The sequence below is a fragment of the Hippichthys cyanospilos genome, chromosome 13 (genome assembly GCF_059441005.1).
Source record: "Hippichthys cyanospilos isolate Australia breed blue-spotted pipefish chromosome 13, RoL_Hcya_1.0, whole genome shotgun sequence".
NCBI lineage: Eukaryota > Metazoa > Chordata > Actinopteri > Syngnathiformes > Syngnathidae > Hippichthys > Hippichthys cyanospilos.
The window spans coordinates 3,866,073-3,882,469 of record NC_142381.1 but is presented as its reverse complement, the minus strand read 5'-3'; the positions used below and the strand labels follow the sequence as shown (position 1 = coordinate 3,882,469).

Below are 16,397 nucleotides of genomic sequence, written 5' to 3'. Positions count from 1 at the left end.
ATAACAGACAATCCGATCGGTTGACCAACACGGAACGCAAGACAACGAGGCGGAACACAAAAGGAAATTTCGAGTAAAGCAAAAAAAAATCAAAACATCAGCTAACAAGTGAAGGCCTAAACAAGTTGCGTCGCTCAGCTCCTTTTGCAGCTTGAAGGCAGCTGGAGTTCATGTCGGGTTCATGTTCTGCCATGAGATGTCATCATCAGAAAATATTCCCCTTATGTCCACGCAGCTGCATGCACCTTATATAACTCAATAAATGAATCACAGATGAGAACAAAAAGGTCTGTTCCCTGACCTTAGCCAAGCTGCTAATGTGCTACTCATTTGCCTCAGGTTACCATGGAAACGACACCCAGCACAATTTTTCGCTATTTTGGGTGGTATGCCTGTTGACACTAGGGTCAAACTTTTTTTTATCCATGCATAAATTCAAATGCTGAATTCTCACATTTTTGTCTTCTACTGCTTGCTGCTGTCATGTTGTGTTCAGTGGCGGCACCAGGGGGTGGCCAGGAGGGGCCGAGCCCACCCCTGGGATTTTTTTTCCATGGTTGCAAAGCAGATTTTTTGAAAGGAACCTATGCAGGATTGACAGCAGCTCTGTGACTTTTGCCAAGCAATATAAAGTCAATATTTTGAGCAATATGAGCTCAGTCGAAAATAATGGGGTTGGTTTATTGTCAATTAGCACCGGAGTTGCTGGAAATATGTTTACTTGGAAATAGCATGTAAGAGAACTAGCAATTAGCATTGAGTCAGAAATGAGCATTTAAGATAGTGATTAGCATGCTATCATGCAGATGCTAGAATGCTAGTTTAGCATTTATGATAACTAGGAATAGCATTTAGGAATAACTAGCAATTAGCATTTAAGACAACAATATTTTTTTAATGAGCATTATATATATATATATATATATATATATATATATATATATATATATATATATATATATATATATATATATATATATATATATATATATATATATATATATATATATATATTCTTTACAAAATCAGTAAGTTAAATTGCCTTGCAATAGTATTTTAGCCACTAGAGGTCGCCCGAGCCATGCAACCGTACATAAATCTTCTATGATTGAATTAGTCTATGTGAAACCGTTTTATAGAAAATTCCATGAAAACTGAATCAAATTATTGTCATAAAAATATATATTAACACGTGTGCTGATATTATGCAGTAGTAAGACGTTTGTTTTGCGTTTCATTCTAGCTGGACAGATCGGTTTTAATTAAAAAAAAAATTCTGCTGCAAACAGCCACTAGATGGCAGAAGAAGCCAAATTACTGTAGTGAGCACTGCGCCGTGAGCATACAAAAAAAGGAAAAGGAAACGATGCTATCGTATAATTCCTTAAAACAGGCGCATTAGCATCTCATTATAAAAATCCTCATCCGTGAAGCAAACTGAATGTTACAGTTTGTATGTTTTGCCCACAACTAAAAGCAACTGCAAAACATTGTGACAACACTTTACACATCCTGCTGTGATGATTGTGATCATTGAGGGAAAAGTCATGATCTGTGTGACTGTGTCGAGGAATGATGGGACGTGGACATGTAATGCTTCACAGCATGTGGTGATTAAATGCCTGACAAGAGGCAGATGGTCAAGCTAGCAGGAGTTGATGGCATGCTGATTTTTCCAGTTTCTGTCGCCACCGGTCGCTCTGTTGGACCGTGAAGGTTATGTTTCCATGAGATGCGCACACATACACAACATGCTCTTGTTCTTTTTTTTTTTTGGGGGGTGGTTTTTGGCCCATGGGTTCATCAAAATAAATGAAGTTGTTTAGTTGGATTTATTTGTTTCTCAATTGCATGTACAACACTTTTTTTGAAAATGTGTCATGTTGAACCACCTTATATGGGTGTGGAAAAATACTAACACTTAGTCTAGCCTGCCCCTGCGTAGATTTACACGATGATGAGCTTTTTACTCTAATATAAAACCCTATTATCCACTTGCATCCCAAATGACTGATTTCCTGTTGTTTCTTTTGTGAACCATACAGAACTTTTTTATATTTGTTTGACTGCTCATGCTAGTTGTTTTATATATATATATATAAATGTATTTGCAATACAGCACGCTCCAGTTCCATCTGTAAGTGTGTCATCCTACTCTCAACCCCAGTCTGTTTATCCTGCAAATAAGTGATCCAATCTATATTTGTCTCCCCTCCTACGGACTTTTCGTGTATGGAAAGCAGGCGGTTACAACGGTTGTGCTACTGCTGATTATTTCATCGTATCTCCTCGGCTTCCTTCATGCAACTGTACAGAGTACCAGGTATGTATTAAGATTTTGCTCACTTGTGAACCAGATGAAGACAAGCAAGGGTGCCTAAATGTAATCAAATGACCCCTTAACCCTTGTGCATGCAGTTTGCAGACTACAAAGATATTTTTAACAACATATTACGCAGGTTAAACGGAATTCCAGGTTTAGGGGCGGAGTTACATGACGGCCAGGGGTGGCTGTAGCCCTCAAGATTCATGATTCAGTTTTATTATCATATGCATAGTCTGTGGCCACCCCACAGCAAAAGGTAAAATTTTATATGATTTTTCTGCCATTTTTGCATGCATACAGTAATCTGAAATGCTGGAAACTTTTCCCTTCTTCAAGCTGTACCAGGCGAAAATATATCATTTTACTTTTTTTTTAATTTAATGTATTTATTTTACAAAATAAACAAAGTTAAAAAAGGGAAAAGAGCAAAAATAAAAAAAATCTCTACCTATTTGGGTTATCAGGTGTATTTTTGGAGGACCATAACCATGAGAAATGAGGAAACAATGTAAATCGGTGGTATTCAAACTATATCCCCTGGGCCGATTTGCGGCCAGCCAACCACAATTTGGCGGCCCGTGGCATATATGGAAAAAAACATTTTGGCATTGCCTGCAATGCTTTTTAAAGAAGTTCTTTTTTTAAACATTTAGTGTATAAAAATCCTACTTGATGTGTTTTTGCTATTTAAATAGTAAACAAAAAAATTTTGGACACCCCTGACACTGTTTGGCATAGTAAAAAAAAAAAAAGGTCCAGAGCCACTCCCCCACGAATGCCCCATATTTAGCAAATTAAGATCCAAGGCCCAAAAACGGCCCAAACAAGGAATAAAAGGAATAACAATAGGAAACTGCCGCCATGATGAATAAAGCCTCAAAGCCTCTTCTGTAGCATTTAATGTGAGAGAGTTGGCATTTTTTAGGCTTCGGGAACAACGAGACTGAAAGAAAAATACAAAGGGGTAAAAAAAAGATGGCAGCTCCATCAATCACGCGCACGCTTATTTAGAGCACATCAACGGCAAACATCAATCTATTGTTGACAAGCTCCTCATTAGGACGAGCTTGCTCTGTGTTTTTTGCGACGGGTTCCTTTTTTTTTTTTGCAGGTGGTGGCAGCGGGCGGGCAGAGAGTGGGAGAGAGGCAATAACGGCAAAATCAATTTCACACATGACCGCCTTGAGGAGAGATGAGTGGCAGCCGGCATCTTGATCTGTCTATCAAGCCCGGCTCGTCTGGCGCCGACGCGACGGCATCATCCCTCGTGTTGGACTAACAGATCGACAGGGGCCCACCGCGGCAACTACACGCATGAAAAAACAAAGCTCCCACCACATGTTGAGTACAAACGCACGCTGCGGCGATGTGATGCGCGTTAAAAGTCAGAGATAGCAGGAGTGGCCGTCCGGCATACACGGCGGATACCCGGTGGGCCGCCGTCTTTTAGGGCTGATGCATTCTATTTTATTATTACAGTTCCACATTTTACTCCAAGAGACCTGTCCGCAATTTAGAGCGAGTACCCCATTAATTCGTTGAAAATATGGACAGCAAAAAGAACCAATCGGAATTAGCGGCAGAGCTACGTGAAAATGCCAGATAAATTTGATGAATCCATCTTTAAAAAACAGCTCATTGAAAACAAGCTGATTGTGAAATCAAAGTTAGTTATTTACTACTTAAGTATAGCATTTAAGCAAGTTATGCATTAGCTATGAATAGCTTATTTTTGCACGATATGGATAAGTTTGATTTAAAACTGATTTTTATTTGCATAAATTATTGCCTGAACATTTGGCGAAAAATTTAAAAAACAATTGCAACAAATTAAACCTTCTTTAAATAATTGCTGTTTATTACTGCTGTTATTGCTGTTCATTATATATATATATATATATATATATATATATATATATATATATATATAAAATAAAACCTATCAATCTACCTCTGCTTAAGTCCACTATGTTGTCATTTATAAAATCAGTATAAATAAATGCATTTACATAAGATGAACAATTAGGGTGGTGCACATATCCTGCAAATTCCCAGAAGCAAAATAGAAAAACAGTCAACCTCATGCATTACCTTGACTCCAGTGTTAGCCGACGAAGACCTTTGACCCTTGTGCAGTATTATGACCATTTCTGTGTCATTTTCATCCACATCATCCTGGCAGAATTTTAGCCGAGAGACCCCTGGTAGTGTGATAATTAAGTGGTCGTGCCATGTTGAACATCTGGGTGAAATTTCAGCTCCCTACTGTCTTCTTTCAATGCTTTCCCTGTGATGTGAGATGCCTTTAGTTAGAATAATTGTAGATATCTTATCCCATATTTGTTTTTTTCTGTATGTATATTGGTGGATTATTAGACATGGATATTTTCTTTTTGTGACAAAAGTGTGAAGAGATGACACGTCTCCTGCAGCTGTAAGAAAGCCACATGACTGAACAATATGGGGTCGGTCGTTATGTTCCTGGGAAAAAAGATAGCAGTGATTGCAAGCTGAATGTTACGTCGCTGCCATATGTCTTCCCTATCCCTTCAGGACAGCAATGGCTTTGTAACTAGGGCCAAGCCAAATGAATAAAAGAGGGTAGAAGATTTGTGATGATACACATCTCTGTCCGTTCTCCTCGCGAGTAAAAATAGTCCAAGTCTCTTGTCTTCCTTCCTTGTGTTTTGTTTATTATTGTTCTAGGTTGACTGAACCTGACACCTTTGATGTACAGATCAAAATACCGCACAAAGTATAAACTCAAAATAGGAGAAAAAGCTTAATCCCGCGGGACACTTTCCATCCTTAAAGTGAGTCAAATATTTAGCCACGCGGCCGATTTGTTCCCGAGCTGGCTGTGAATAAAAACAACATGTGTTCTCTCAGGATATGAAGGTACTTGCGTTCTGGTTTTGGCAGCGTATTCCTCCCATCTGTGGAGCGAGATGGCGCCCGTTGCCAGTCTAGCCTCCTTTTGCCACCATGGTGTCCTTGGATAAGTAAACCACCCAGTATACCATGTTAAAGGCCCCAAAGGATACCGGGAAGAGGATCCGTGCATACTTGTCAATTTTGCTGGTACCGCCCATGCCGGCCGCGGTGGGCTGGGAACACGGCGTCTGTTTCAGCTCCACTTTGTTGCCCATCATCTGGAGGCGCTCCAGTTTGGGCCCCAGCAGATGCTGCAAGGAAGCGGTGGCGGAATTTTGCTCGAGAGGCGTCCCCGCCGTCACGTCCGGCGTGGAGGCGGCGGCCTGCGGCGACGCGTTTTGCACAAGCTGTTTCTCCTCCGACGACACGCTCGCCACGCTCTCGGATTTGGGGCTGCAGCGGGAAAGTGTGGACGAGCTGCCGTTGAGGCCGCCGGTTAAAGGTCGCGGGGGTCGGGCGCGACCCGCGCCTGAGATGTTGCCGGCGGACTGGGCTCGCTGGTGATTGCGCGAGTCTTGCTGGGAAATGTAGTTCATTCGCTTCCTCAGGTTACCGTTACTGTCTGGGTTTTGCTGCGGAAGTAAATCACATGTCAGGTGCGCTCAAACGGAAGCGACAAAATTAACTGGCGACCATAAATTAGCATGAGTTAGCATGAGTAGATATACAAGCAAATTTTAATCAATTAGCAGTCAAAATGTCATTTTCGGTCATTTCAAACCGAATTTACTCCAATTTTTTGAGGGATTTTTAAAATGGGTCTCAATTGACAGCTAGAACTGGATATATTAGGAATCAGGTGAGAAACTCAATGCCATTTCACACTGGTAAATATATTGGGGTGAAAAAAGCAGAAGCTTTTGTCATGCAAACATGGGGGAAACATTGCCCTCTGGTGGTAGGATGACAAAGTGCTTATTGACATGTACTATAGAAGCCTTTTTAAATGTTAAAATTGTTGATCTTAATTAATTGTGCAGCCCTAATATATATATATATATATATATATATATATATATATATATATATATATATATATATATATATATATATATATATATATATATATATATATATATATATATATATATATATATATATATATATATATATATATATATATATATATATATATATATATAGATTAAGATCTTTTCTGGAATGAAAATATTTCGTAAGCAGAGGCACCACCTTAATTCCAGGTGTGTCCGTATATTATTTTTCAAATTGCCTTTCATTTCTCCTGCTGTACTGTAACGCGTGTCAGCGTAAACCTTATCGTATTGATCTGCTTCTGGAGGCCTTCACACAGATGGCCTTCATCAAAGCGTCCGATGCAGATGTCACGTTATGGAGGATTTCACTCATTTGGCACAAGCTTAAGACATAAAGTAGGTAGGACTGGTAATGCGGTATGGAGTCAAAGAAGCTTATCCTTTGGGACTTGATGTTTTCCAGCAGGCAGGAGCGCGAAGCTGCAGTCTGCAGACATAATCCACCCCCACCGACCTCTCAAACTCCAAATAGTGGATGTTATTGTGTCCGACGTGGACATGGGAGTTGTGAACGTCTTTGCTCGTCACGGCGGAAGGTGCGAAGCGCTATCAGATCGGAGGCGTCGCCCAACGACCAAACGGGCGCGAAAGAGCATTTCCAGCCGGCTACGAAACGTATACAGATGCAAGCAGGCTGTGTTGCCGTGGCAACATACTTAATCCACCAAAGTGCTGTTGTCACCCGGCTGCATTCAGGCGTGATTGCACCATAGTGGGATTTGGCAACTTCAAGAAGTCATCACTGATCGTGTCGTAGTAGCATATTCAACATATGCACAATAAGAAGCTTTGAAAATCTTATTGATATGAATTCTCTTTGTTAATGCTCATTTCTGACACTATTTCACAAATAGCAGCAAGAAATTTTTTCTCTCATGTGGTAAGGGCAAGTCAAAGGAAAAGGTTTTTTTTAAATATGTTCTATGCGCTCCCACTAGACCAAACAATGTATTGTGATTAATATTGGATCTGTGGAATATGAATTATGACATTTTGTCACTTGCTGCTGACAGAAAATGACAACAGAATATTATGTGCGATGTCTATGTAAATATGGGTGCTGCCATATGAAATATTGACTTCCATTCTTCAGTTAGAATTGATGCAGTGCCGTCCAATGGTCACAGTTATCACCACAGTGATTGATTGGTTTTAGTACCTTAGTGCTGAAATTAATCGATTACTAATCCTGGAGAAATAGATTACTATTGTACCTAAACTAATCAATTACTTTAGGGTTGGATTACTTTATGTATCAAAGCACTAAAGAGATCCATTAGAAAAAAGGACTGAAAGTCGGGACGCCAACGTAAAAATACGTCTTTGGGATTGAATGTTAGCTATCACTTTTTTGAGGGTTAACGTATGTGAAAATGGAGGTCTCTATATTTGTATATCCTGCGAAGCCTGCTCATAGGCAGCCGGCGGATTTGCAAGAGGTACGGCTGCGCCGCTGTGGGAGGCATAAGTAAAACATTTACCTGCAGCACTTCCTCCGTGTCCTTGACTTTAACCGGCGTGCTTTGGGGCACGGGGGGACATTTGGCAGGCTTCTTCTTGGCCCGCTCCATCTCGGCGTTGGTGAAATAGTTGACGGCGGCGAACTCGATGAGAGCGGAGAAAACGAAGGCGAAGCAGACGGCAATGAACCAATCCATGGCCGTGGCGTACGACACCTTGGGGAGCGAGTGGCGGGCGCTGATGCTGAGAGTCGTCATGGTCAGCACGGTGGTGATGCCTTCGGGGGTTAAAAAAAAAAAAAGACTTTGTAAGTAAGTCGATGACGGATGTTAAATTCAGTTTGCTTTGGATTAAAAGGAAGTGAACTCAGTCCACCTAAGTGACACATTAAAGCGAGCGCAACGGCTGTAATATATGTTTAAAATAGAAACCGCATCAAACGTACTGTCTCGCATTTGTGAGCTGTGTTTAATGTCTAACGCTGTGTTTCTATAACTGATTGGCTGTACAAATGGTGTCCAAACTATGGTCCGGGGGGCATTTGCGGCCCTTGGTCCACTCTAAAGCGGCCCTTTTAAAAATTTTGTTAGCTATACCGTTGAGCTTTTCTCAAAATGCAAAGATGCCTACTAACTATTTCCAACTAAACTAGGAATAGCATTTTTTTCGTAACGCTATAGTGATCATTTCAGCAAGACAGTTTCCTCAGTTTTCAGTAAAAAATTTGAAAATATCACACGAATGATACCACAGTATTTGACTAAAAAATAGCTGCTGGGTTACAGGGCCACGTTCAACCCAGAGAATCTTGAAAAGTCCCCAAATATTTTCCTTGTAGCAGTCCCTTCTCAAATAGGAGGAGTGAAGAGTCATTGAAAGAGTGAAGAGTCATTGCAATAAAATAAGGATCGGGATCATATTTTTTTCCCTTTTATGGTAGTGTTCAGGTATTGCTTTTTTCCAGCTTTAGACTAACTTGGGTCTTGTATAAACACTGTAAAAAGTAGTTAACAGTTCTCTGCCTTATAGAAAGTTATTTAGGAAGCTTTTTTTTTTCACCAAAATTCAGTAATTTACTGTATTAACAATGTGCAAAAGATTTATTTTAGAGTGCTTGATAAACTAACTCATTCAATCCCAAAGACGTATTTCTACGTTTTTAAGAGTTCAGACATATGTACTAGCTATGTATGTATATTTAAAAAAAAAAATCAAAGGTTTGGGTAAAGGACGGTCTAAAAATAAAGCAACTACAAACAAATCTCTGGTTAAGTCTGCTGTGTTACGTAAAAATCCGTCTTTGGGATTGAATGAGTTATACTAAAAGTGGCCCTTGATTTTTCACATTCATTGTTTTAACGCCTGTTTAAAGGGGGGACTAATTTGAACGTGATTTGTTTTTTTCATACTACATGTCATTATATTTCCATATAACACAGGCAGGTTTATTATTGACTTTGGATTCATTGACATACCAAGCACTAGAACGGAATGTATAAAAAGGTGTGCAAGACAGCGCTAAAGGACACGGCGTAATGAATCTGATGGAATGTCACATTGTCGCTGTCACGGTGCCATGAAAAAAATAGAGGAGATGAATGCGTCGGCGAGAGTGTATACAAGGTCATGTGTAGCTCCTACAAGAATAGAAAGATGCTCTATATATGCTAACGGCGCACCATTCGTCCTCCGCGTCTTTAACCAATAGCAATAATTGAATTTAGAGAAATCCCTTTTCCATTCTGTGCGCCGCGGAGTCCGTCCTCATCACAAATGCGTCTGGAGGTGACCGCTATATAATTGCACGTCAATCAAAGGCATCCACACGAGAACGCTGGGTGAAACTTACGTTTATCAGCAAAATTATTTGCCAGCTTTCCATCAGAGAAACGCTCGCCGAAAAACATCAGGATTAGCTAAAATGCTCATTTAGCGAGTCGCAAAACTTCCACTCTTCAAACGGAGTTCAGCGCTGTTATTTTTACATTTCACTAATAGCTGAAAAGCTTTCAAAGTTAATTAATTCATCAAGTAATGTAAACGAGTAATCGTTTTAACTTTTGGGCCGCATTGGGGAAAATCTATTTTCTTAATTAACTGAACAATCAGATAAAATGTTATTTTGCTTGACCATGTACTGCAAAACTCTATTATTTTCATCATATTTTGGTATTATATAATTATTGTTGTTTATTTTGTATATCAAGTGATGTAAAAAAAAAACAACAACTATGCAATGTTATACAAAAGGGACGATATTGTACTGGCCGAACTTTTTTGAAAGTGATTCAGTCAGTAAAATCAAATGCTTTCTTTTGAAGAAACACAAAAGATAAACATATTTCACAAAGGACTACAAAATTCAGACTACAAAATTCAGACTAAATTTAAGGATTGAAGTTAAACTCGAAATGATGACTCGAGAATGAAAATCATTGTCGCTTAATTATTTTTAACAGCCCCGAGAATCACCTTTCAATCAAAATGTTCCCTGATGAAATATTCTTAAATGTACTTCCAGATCACTGACATATATCTATAAATCCACTGTAGGATTTGGCAAATATTTTTCTCTCCTTCAATTTTTACATCATTTCACTATTCGCTGCTTGAACCACAACTTCTATGGCGGTCCCATTAGATGGTTCCACTGTACTTAAAAGGTGCACTGAAACGACTTTTGTTCATGTCTAATCTTAGCTTTCAAAGAACGCCGTGTACGAGTAGAGCAGCTCTTGATATTCACCGTAATTACACAGAGAGAGGAGGCACTCCAAACAAGTTGAGAGCCCGCCAAAAGGTTGGCCACAATGAGCGAGGTCCACGTACCGAAAACCGTCCTCGCCGGGACCGACTCTTTATTTATCCAGAAGGACACTTGGGAGAGGATTACTGTCATTATGCACGGGATATACGTCTGAATCATGAAGTAGCCCATTTTGCGTTTCAAGTGGAAGAAGACCGTCATCACCACATATTCACCTGCGGGATCAACACAGAGGAATTAGCGGGATGAACAAATCATTCGGACAATTTTGACAATTTCACTCATGGGACCTTCGGACAGCAGTTTTTTGAAGGCATGCTATATATACCTATATGTATATACACAAAACAAACCTTCCACCAAGTATGTCTTTTCCCCGCAAATTGTGTAGTGCGGGGGTGACAAATCCAGCTCAAACAAAGACTAAATTGACCTAGGCAGGATAGACACATATACCAGGCACCGAATAATTGACATGGGCCAGAAGTGCTGTGAAATACTGTACAGTACACGGAGAATGCGGTCTGACAATCCTCTCCATTTTAGTTCATCAAGAAATCCCAGGTACAGTAAACCTTGAACATTTAATAAACAAAACATAAAGAAGGAAGACAAGGGACTTGAACTTTTTTTTACTCACGAGGAGAGAGTCAGACAAAGAGAAAACGACCGCCCGAGTCTCACCTGTGATGGTTTTAATGGTTTCACTGGAGACTGTCTGCCCAATGAGATCGTACTGAACCAAACTAGACGACTCGGGAGGGACCTCCACGGAGTGCTCAGGTCCTTTGGTCCAAGTATAGATCATCTCGGTTTTGGGATAGGCATCTGTGCACAATAAAGATGCATCACTGAGTGATCACTGACTGGCTAATGCTAATATTTTATGATTGAGCAAGTTTTAGGGACTATCTTAAATGTCATAAGGGAAATTCCTCACCCTACACTTAAGCTAAATGCTAAAAACATAGCATGCTATTTTCCCATAATGCTATGGGGTATCCTTGTCAATACCTCGTGGCATTATGGGAACAAAAGCTACGTTTTTAGCACTTAGCTTCACGGTACGTTCAAATCCCGCGCTTCCGGAATATTCCACTCACAAAACTAACTTGTCGGGCTAGAGACAAATGATTATTGTACGGAAAATGTTTGACTCGACTTGGCATTCGATCAATACCACCTGCTTTTACGCGTCTTTTTTTTGTACTTCTGGCAACAGTGATTTCACACGAAGACGGCGCCGTACGTCTCAACCTTTTTGCTACGGCCACCCGATAAAATGCAGCATCAAATGACAGCTGTCTTTGCCTTGCGCTCCCTATGGGACGCCGCACCAGCAGGATAGCAAGCGCGCTGCCAAAATGAAATGACTCTGGTGTGTCATGGAGTGCGCACACAAGTCCAGATGGAGAAGCAAAAAAGAGAGCGTGGGGGAATGAAGGCAGAGGAGAAAGAGGGGGAAATGAAAACACACACACACACACACACACACATATGCCAGATATGGAAAATAGCTGCATAGGTCTTTGCTATCCCGGGGCACAGGAATGGATTGTGACCTTTCCTTTGCTTCAGGCCACATCACATCCAGGGTCGTTTCTTCCTGACTGGAGGTGAGCACCAGGAGGACGAGGAGGGCGGGGCAGAGGGGCAGAGGGGCGGGGGGAAAGGATGACAATAACCAAAAATGGGAATTTGTCCTCCACAATGTCATCGTGGTGTGTAATTGGCGAGGATTGGCCAAGAGCAAAGGCAAATGTTTCTCTTTTGGAGATGCAATCTCCAAATGGCTGCTTCTCTGATAAGAACGAGTCGCTCCATTTGAGAAGCTGCTTTAATTGAGATAAGACTTTTTTTTTTTTGCTGATCAGTTGGTCCGCCATAAACAGTGGTGCTGAGTTGAGCTTTCATTGTTCGCTGCTAAGTGCAACAATGAAAAACGCGACGTCATTATTTAGAATGAGCGGCCTGGCATTTTGTGCTTTTCAGCAAAGAATCAATATCAGTACTAAAATAGGAACAGTCATGTGACTGAGAAGTTTTTTTTTTTTTTTGTGCCACACACCCCTATACATTTTCTGGCCACCCAATGGATTTTAAAATACATTAAAAAATAAATTAAATTAAAAAATACAGTTTTTATGTTGTATCTTATTGTGAAAAGCAAACCGGGTGGTTTTGCTTTAAGCACTTCCTGTTTATTTGGACGGGGAGCGTTGTCTGCTGCGTCGTCCCTATCCAAACACAACCTGAAGCTGTGTTTATTGTGAATATATTGTGTAATATTTAGTCATTACAAATCAGGGGTGTTCAAACTTTTTCTACTGAGGTCTTCAAACAAACAAAAAAGAAAGTTGTAATAGCCACATTATTTTTTTTAATTTACTTTAACTCACAAAACACTGAAGAAATCATTCAATCAAGCACTTGCATTCAGATTGTCTACACTATGTTGTTATAAAAAACATACTGTGAAATGTATTTCTATTTGTATTTATATTCTATTTTGTGTTTGTATTTGTATGTTTTTATTTAATAAATATTTATTTTATCATAAATATATGTGCAAAATTATTTATATAAAAATAGAATTATCAAACGTATTTATTTAAGAAATACATTGCATATTTTATCTGAAAAAAAATAAATATGATGCATATCAGGAGTTTGTTTTGATCAATTCTAACGCTGTCATTGCTTTTTGGCCATGTCCAAATTTTGTTTTCGTATGTGGGCCGCTAAAATGTGGGTGGGGACTGCGAATGGCCCCCGAGCCGCATTTTGGACACCTCTGGTATGAATCAATGTGGCTTGTTAATTGTAAATTTGTATCAGAGAAGTTAGAAAGGTTTACTTTCAATTAGCATTCAAGCTAACTAGCGGATTAGCAATAGTTAGCAATCAGCATTTAAATTTGCGATTAGCACATTTGCTTGTGAATATTCACATACTAGCTTCTGTTTATCATGTAAGAAACAAGTGGGGGGGGGGGGGGGGGGGGCAGCATTTTGCTGTATTTTCATATTACCGTGCTAGCTTCATCTAATGCATGCTAGCTTAGGCTACTGTGTATTGTACGACGGACAAAAATGTCATTTTACGATGGCATTCCAAGTGTTTTGTTTTTTTGGTTACAGTTTTACACCTTTCAGTCATCTATTGCGAATAAAAGTCCAATAATTATCAACAGGTGTTAGCATTGAAGGCGTTATCTAGCTAGCTACAGAGAGGATGTAGCAAAGGAAGAATAGCACACTTTATGTCTTATAGATTAGTCACAAAACTCAGTATGTTAACTGCACGGTTATTAGTGTGTGCACATGTCATCATTTGTAACATTGCAAAACTTACAGCTTCCGAACTTGAGGGGACACGCGTGTCCATCCATTGGGAAGTCCACAAGCTTCATGGGACATTCTGCACTAATTGTCAATCTGTTAAACATAAGACACAAGAAACAGTTTCTGCAACAATCAAACGCCCTTAATATTTTTTTTATTTTTTTGATGTGAATACCAAAAGCAAATTATTGACACAGATTTGTAAAAATAATTTTTGTCTCACGGGACCTCATGGTGTAGAGAATGGTTCCGTTCTTCATGATGCGGAACAGTTTGTTGGGCGCCGTCATGTTGTGGGCCACTGACTTCTTGCCGTTCCGGAAGAACGTGTCTGGCGTCCAAACTTTGGTCACCATCAAGTTGTTTAGACGTAAAATCTCAATCGGTCCCTCATACATTAACCTGCGGTCCACCCAAGTTTGGCGAAAGAACACGTCCATTGTGTATTCCTAACAAGGCAAAATCAGTTCATATTTTCACTTTATTTTATAATAAATACTACATTTATTTAGCCATTTTTAGGAGTAAAAAATTCATGTTTTGTACGGTTAATATACATGTTTCCATTTTCTTCTGCTGATTGAAAAAGACATCAGAAGCACATCTGTTTTCTGGATTTTGGTCATGTGACATTCACAATCGAGCCTTGATTGGTCGATACATTTAGCCTTGCGCTTGTGATGTCATTTTCAAGTGGCAGCAAGTGGGAAAGTGTGTTTTTAAATGTATTAATTGAGCAATCAAATTAATCATTGGTAAAATAATACTTTTTACAGAAAATAACCACTTTTTAGGAAGAAAGTTGGGTCAAATAGATTCAAGTGTTGCAGTGGTGTCCAAACTACAGCACGGGGGACATTTACAGTCCATCATCTACATTTTTGCGGCCCGGGCATATAATAAAAATACATATTTACATTTAAAAATATATATATATATTTTTTTTTTTACATAGGAAATGTGTGATTACTTGATTTGAACAGTGTTTAATAATTGAGTGGCAAATAGTGAGATACAATATTTGAAGTTTTTCGGAGTGCATACCATTTCAACATCTGAGACCGGACCAAAACTTGTTACATAAATGTCCGTCTTGACCTCAGTCACAGGACCTGAGAAGACAATAAATCACATCTTCAAATGCCTCTCAAGTCACAATCCCTTCGTCTTATTTACACCTCACATTTTGTGTTAAAAAAAAAGAAAAAAAATCCTCTCCTCTCATCATAGGCCTTCAGTTTGTCAGGGTGAAGTCAGCAGGCATGTACTAATGGATTTAAAAAATGCTTGTAAAGCATAATCCTGTTTGATTTTTCCCTTCTAGTGAATGAATGTGGACTTGACTGGATAAGCTCCAGTGTGGATGTGCTAGAATGCAATGACAACATATACACGCACTTTAGGTTTCAGACGCGCTTGAGAAACAAATCAGCACTTTTAACACTTGAACTGTGCGCATTAAGCGTTTGTCCTGCAAAGGGATTACGTAACCACACCGGCGAGCGCATATGGGATAAAAGTATGATAGCGTTTAACATTGCGTGGGTCGTCATTTCTCGTTTGGAGGTCGAATTAAACCCGCGGTGAGGGGGATGTTGTCACAAAGTTCCAAAAACATCAATGCGTCGTTTACTTGACTGATTTACGAACGCTTTATAAGTCAATTGATGTTGCGTTCACTGACTGTCGGTTAAAGTTAACAGTGCGTTATTTTGCCGAAAGTGCATGCTTTTTTTAAGGGGGGGGGGGGGGGGGGTGATAAAGAATTAAAAACAATTGATACGTACCTCCGAATCCAGGTCTCAGCCTGTTATCGTAACCGTCGAGAAGTCGGTCTAAAATCCGCGTAAAATTCTCCGGATAAATCCTTTCATCCTTCCTCGTCTGTCCTGTGGCGTTTTTAACACTAAACAGGTAAATCGATCATTTTAGAGGGGGATAACAGCGGAACTTGCGCTAAGGCACGGACAATTTTGAACTCACCAAGTGGCCAAAGAGAAAAAGTAGAAAAGAGTCATAAGAATCGTACAAGCGGGGCGCATCGCCGTCACCATCGCCTTGAAATGGGCAGAGAGCATCTTCGCATGCCATTCTTCAAGCTTCTTCACATCTCCTCACTTCCAGGCGCCTCTTGAGGGAGGACGAGGAGGAGAGGTCAGATGGAGCAACTTCTCCCGGCCGCAGTCTCCCGGTCGCACCTCCCTTCCAGCCCGCTGCTCTTTTTTTTTCTCTTGACTTGCATCCACCGAAAAGCAAATCCGCCTTCTGCTTCACTCACTTTGCTTATATGTGTTTCCCACCCTTCCTTGCAGCATACTACAGTATTTGCTTGTTTTCTCTTTCTCAAACATGTTTTGCTCAAACATTGCAAAAATACGCTCTGTGTTTTACACACAAGGCGTTTCCCCCACGAAGTTTATATGCGCAACTTAATCCGCTGTAAAATGCTCCGTTTACGTAATTTGCTAGATAATGCCGTTTTCCTTGCAGTGACTTCATCTCATAGTCGA

General features: G+C 39.9%; 1 protein-coding gene across 2 annotated transcripts; it reads right to left on the bottom strand.

Annotated features, from left to right (window-relative positions):
• Positions 1-5,138: 5,138 nt before the first annotated feature.
• Positions 5,139-16,339, bottom strand: gabra4 (gamma-aminobutyric acid type A receptor subunit alpha4). 2 transcript variants are annotated; one of them, XM_088430784.1, is made up of 10 exons: positions 15,871-16,339; positions 15,675-15,793; positions 14,932-14,999; positions 14,116-14,336; positions 13,898-13,980; positions 11,228-11,371; positions 10,606-10,758; positions 7,797-8,053; positions 5,393-5,832; positions 5,139-5,319 (listed from the first exon to the last, which is right to left on the bottom strand). In XM_088430784.1, exons 1-10 carry the CDS (start codon positions 15,963-15,965, stop codon positions 5,145-5,147), a joined length of 1,755 nt encoding a protein of 584 aa, XP_088286910.1. In that variant the 5' UTR covers positions 15,966-16,339; the 3' UTR covers positions 5,139-5,144. The 2 variants fall into 2 exon arrangements, with proteins under 2 accessions (XP_088286910.1, XP_088286911.1); XM_088430785.1 differs by having other exon boundaries at positions 5,150-5,832.
• Between the last annotated feature and the right edge of the window lie 58 nt (positions 16,340-16,397).

Coding starts and splice junctions, on each gene's coding strand:
- gabra4 (XM_088430784.1), bottom strand. CDS start 15,965: ATGCTCTCTGCCCATTTCAAGGCGATGGTGACGGCGATGCGCCCCGCT. Junction 14,337..14,931: donor CGGTCTCAGATGTTGAAATG/GTATGCACTCCG, acceptor TTGCCTTGTTAG/GAATACACAATGGACGTGTT. Junction 13,981..14,115: donor ACCATTCTCTACACCATGAG/GTCCCGTGAGAC, acceptor TATGTTTAACAG/ATTGACAATTAGTGCAGAAT.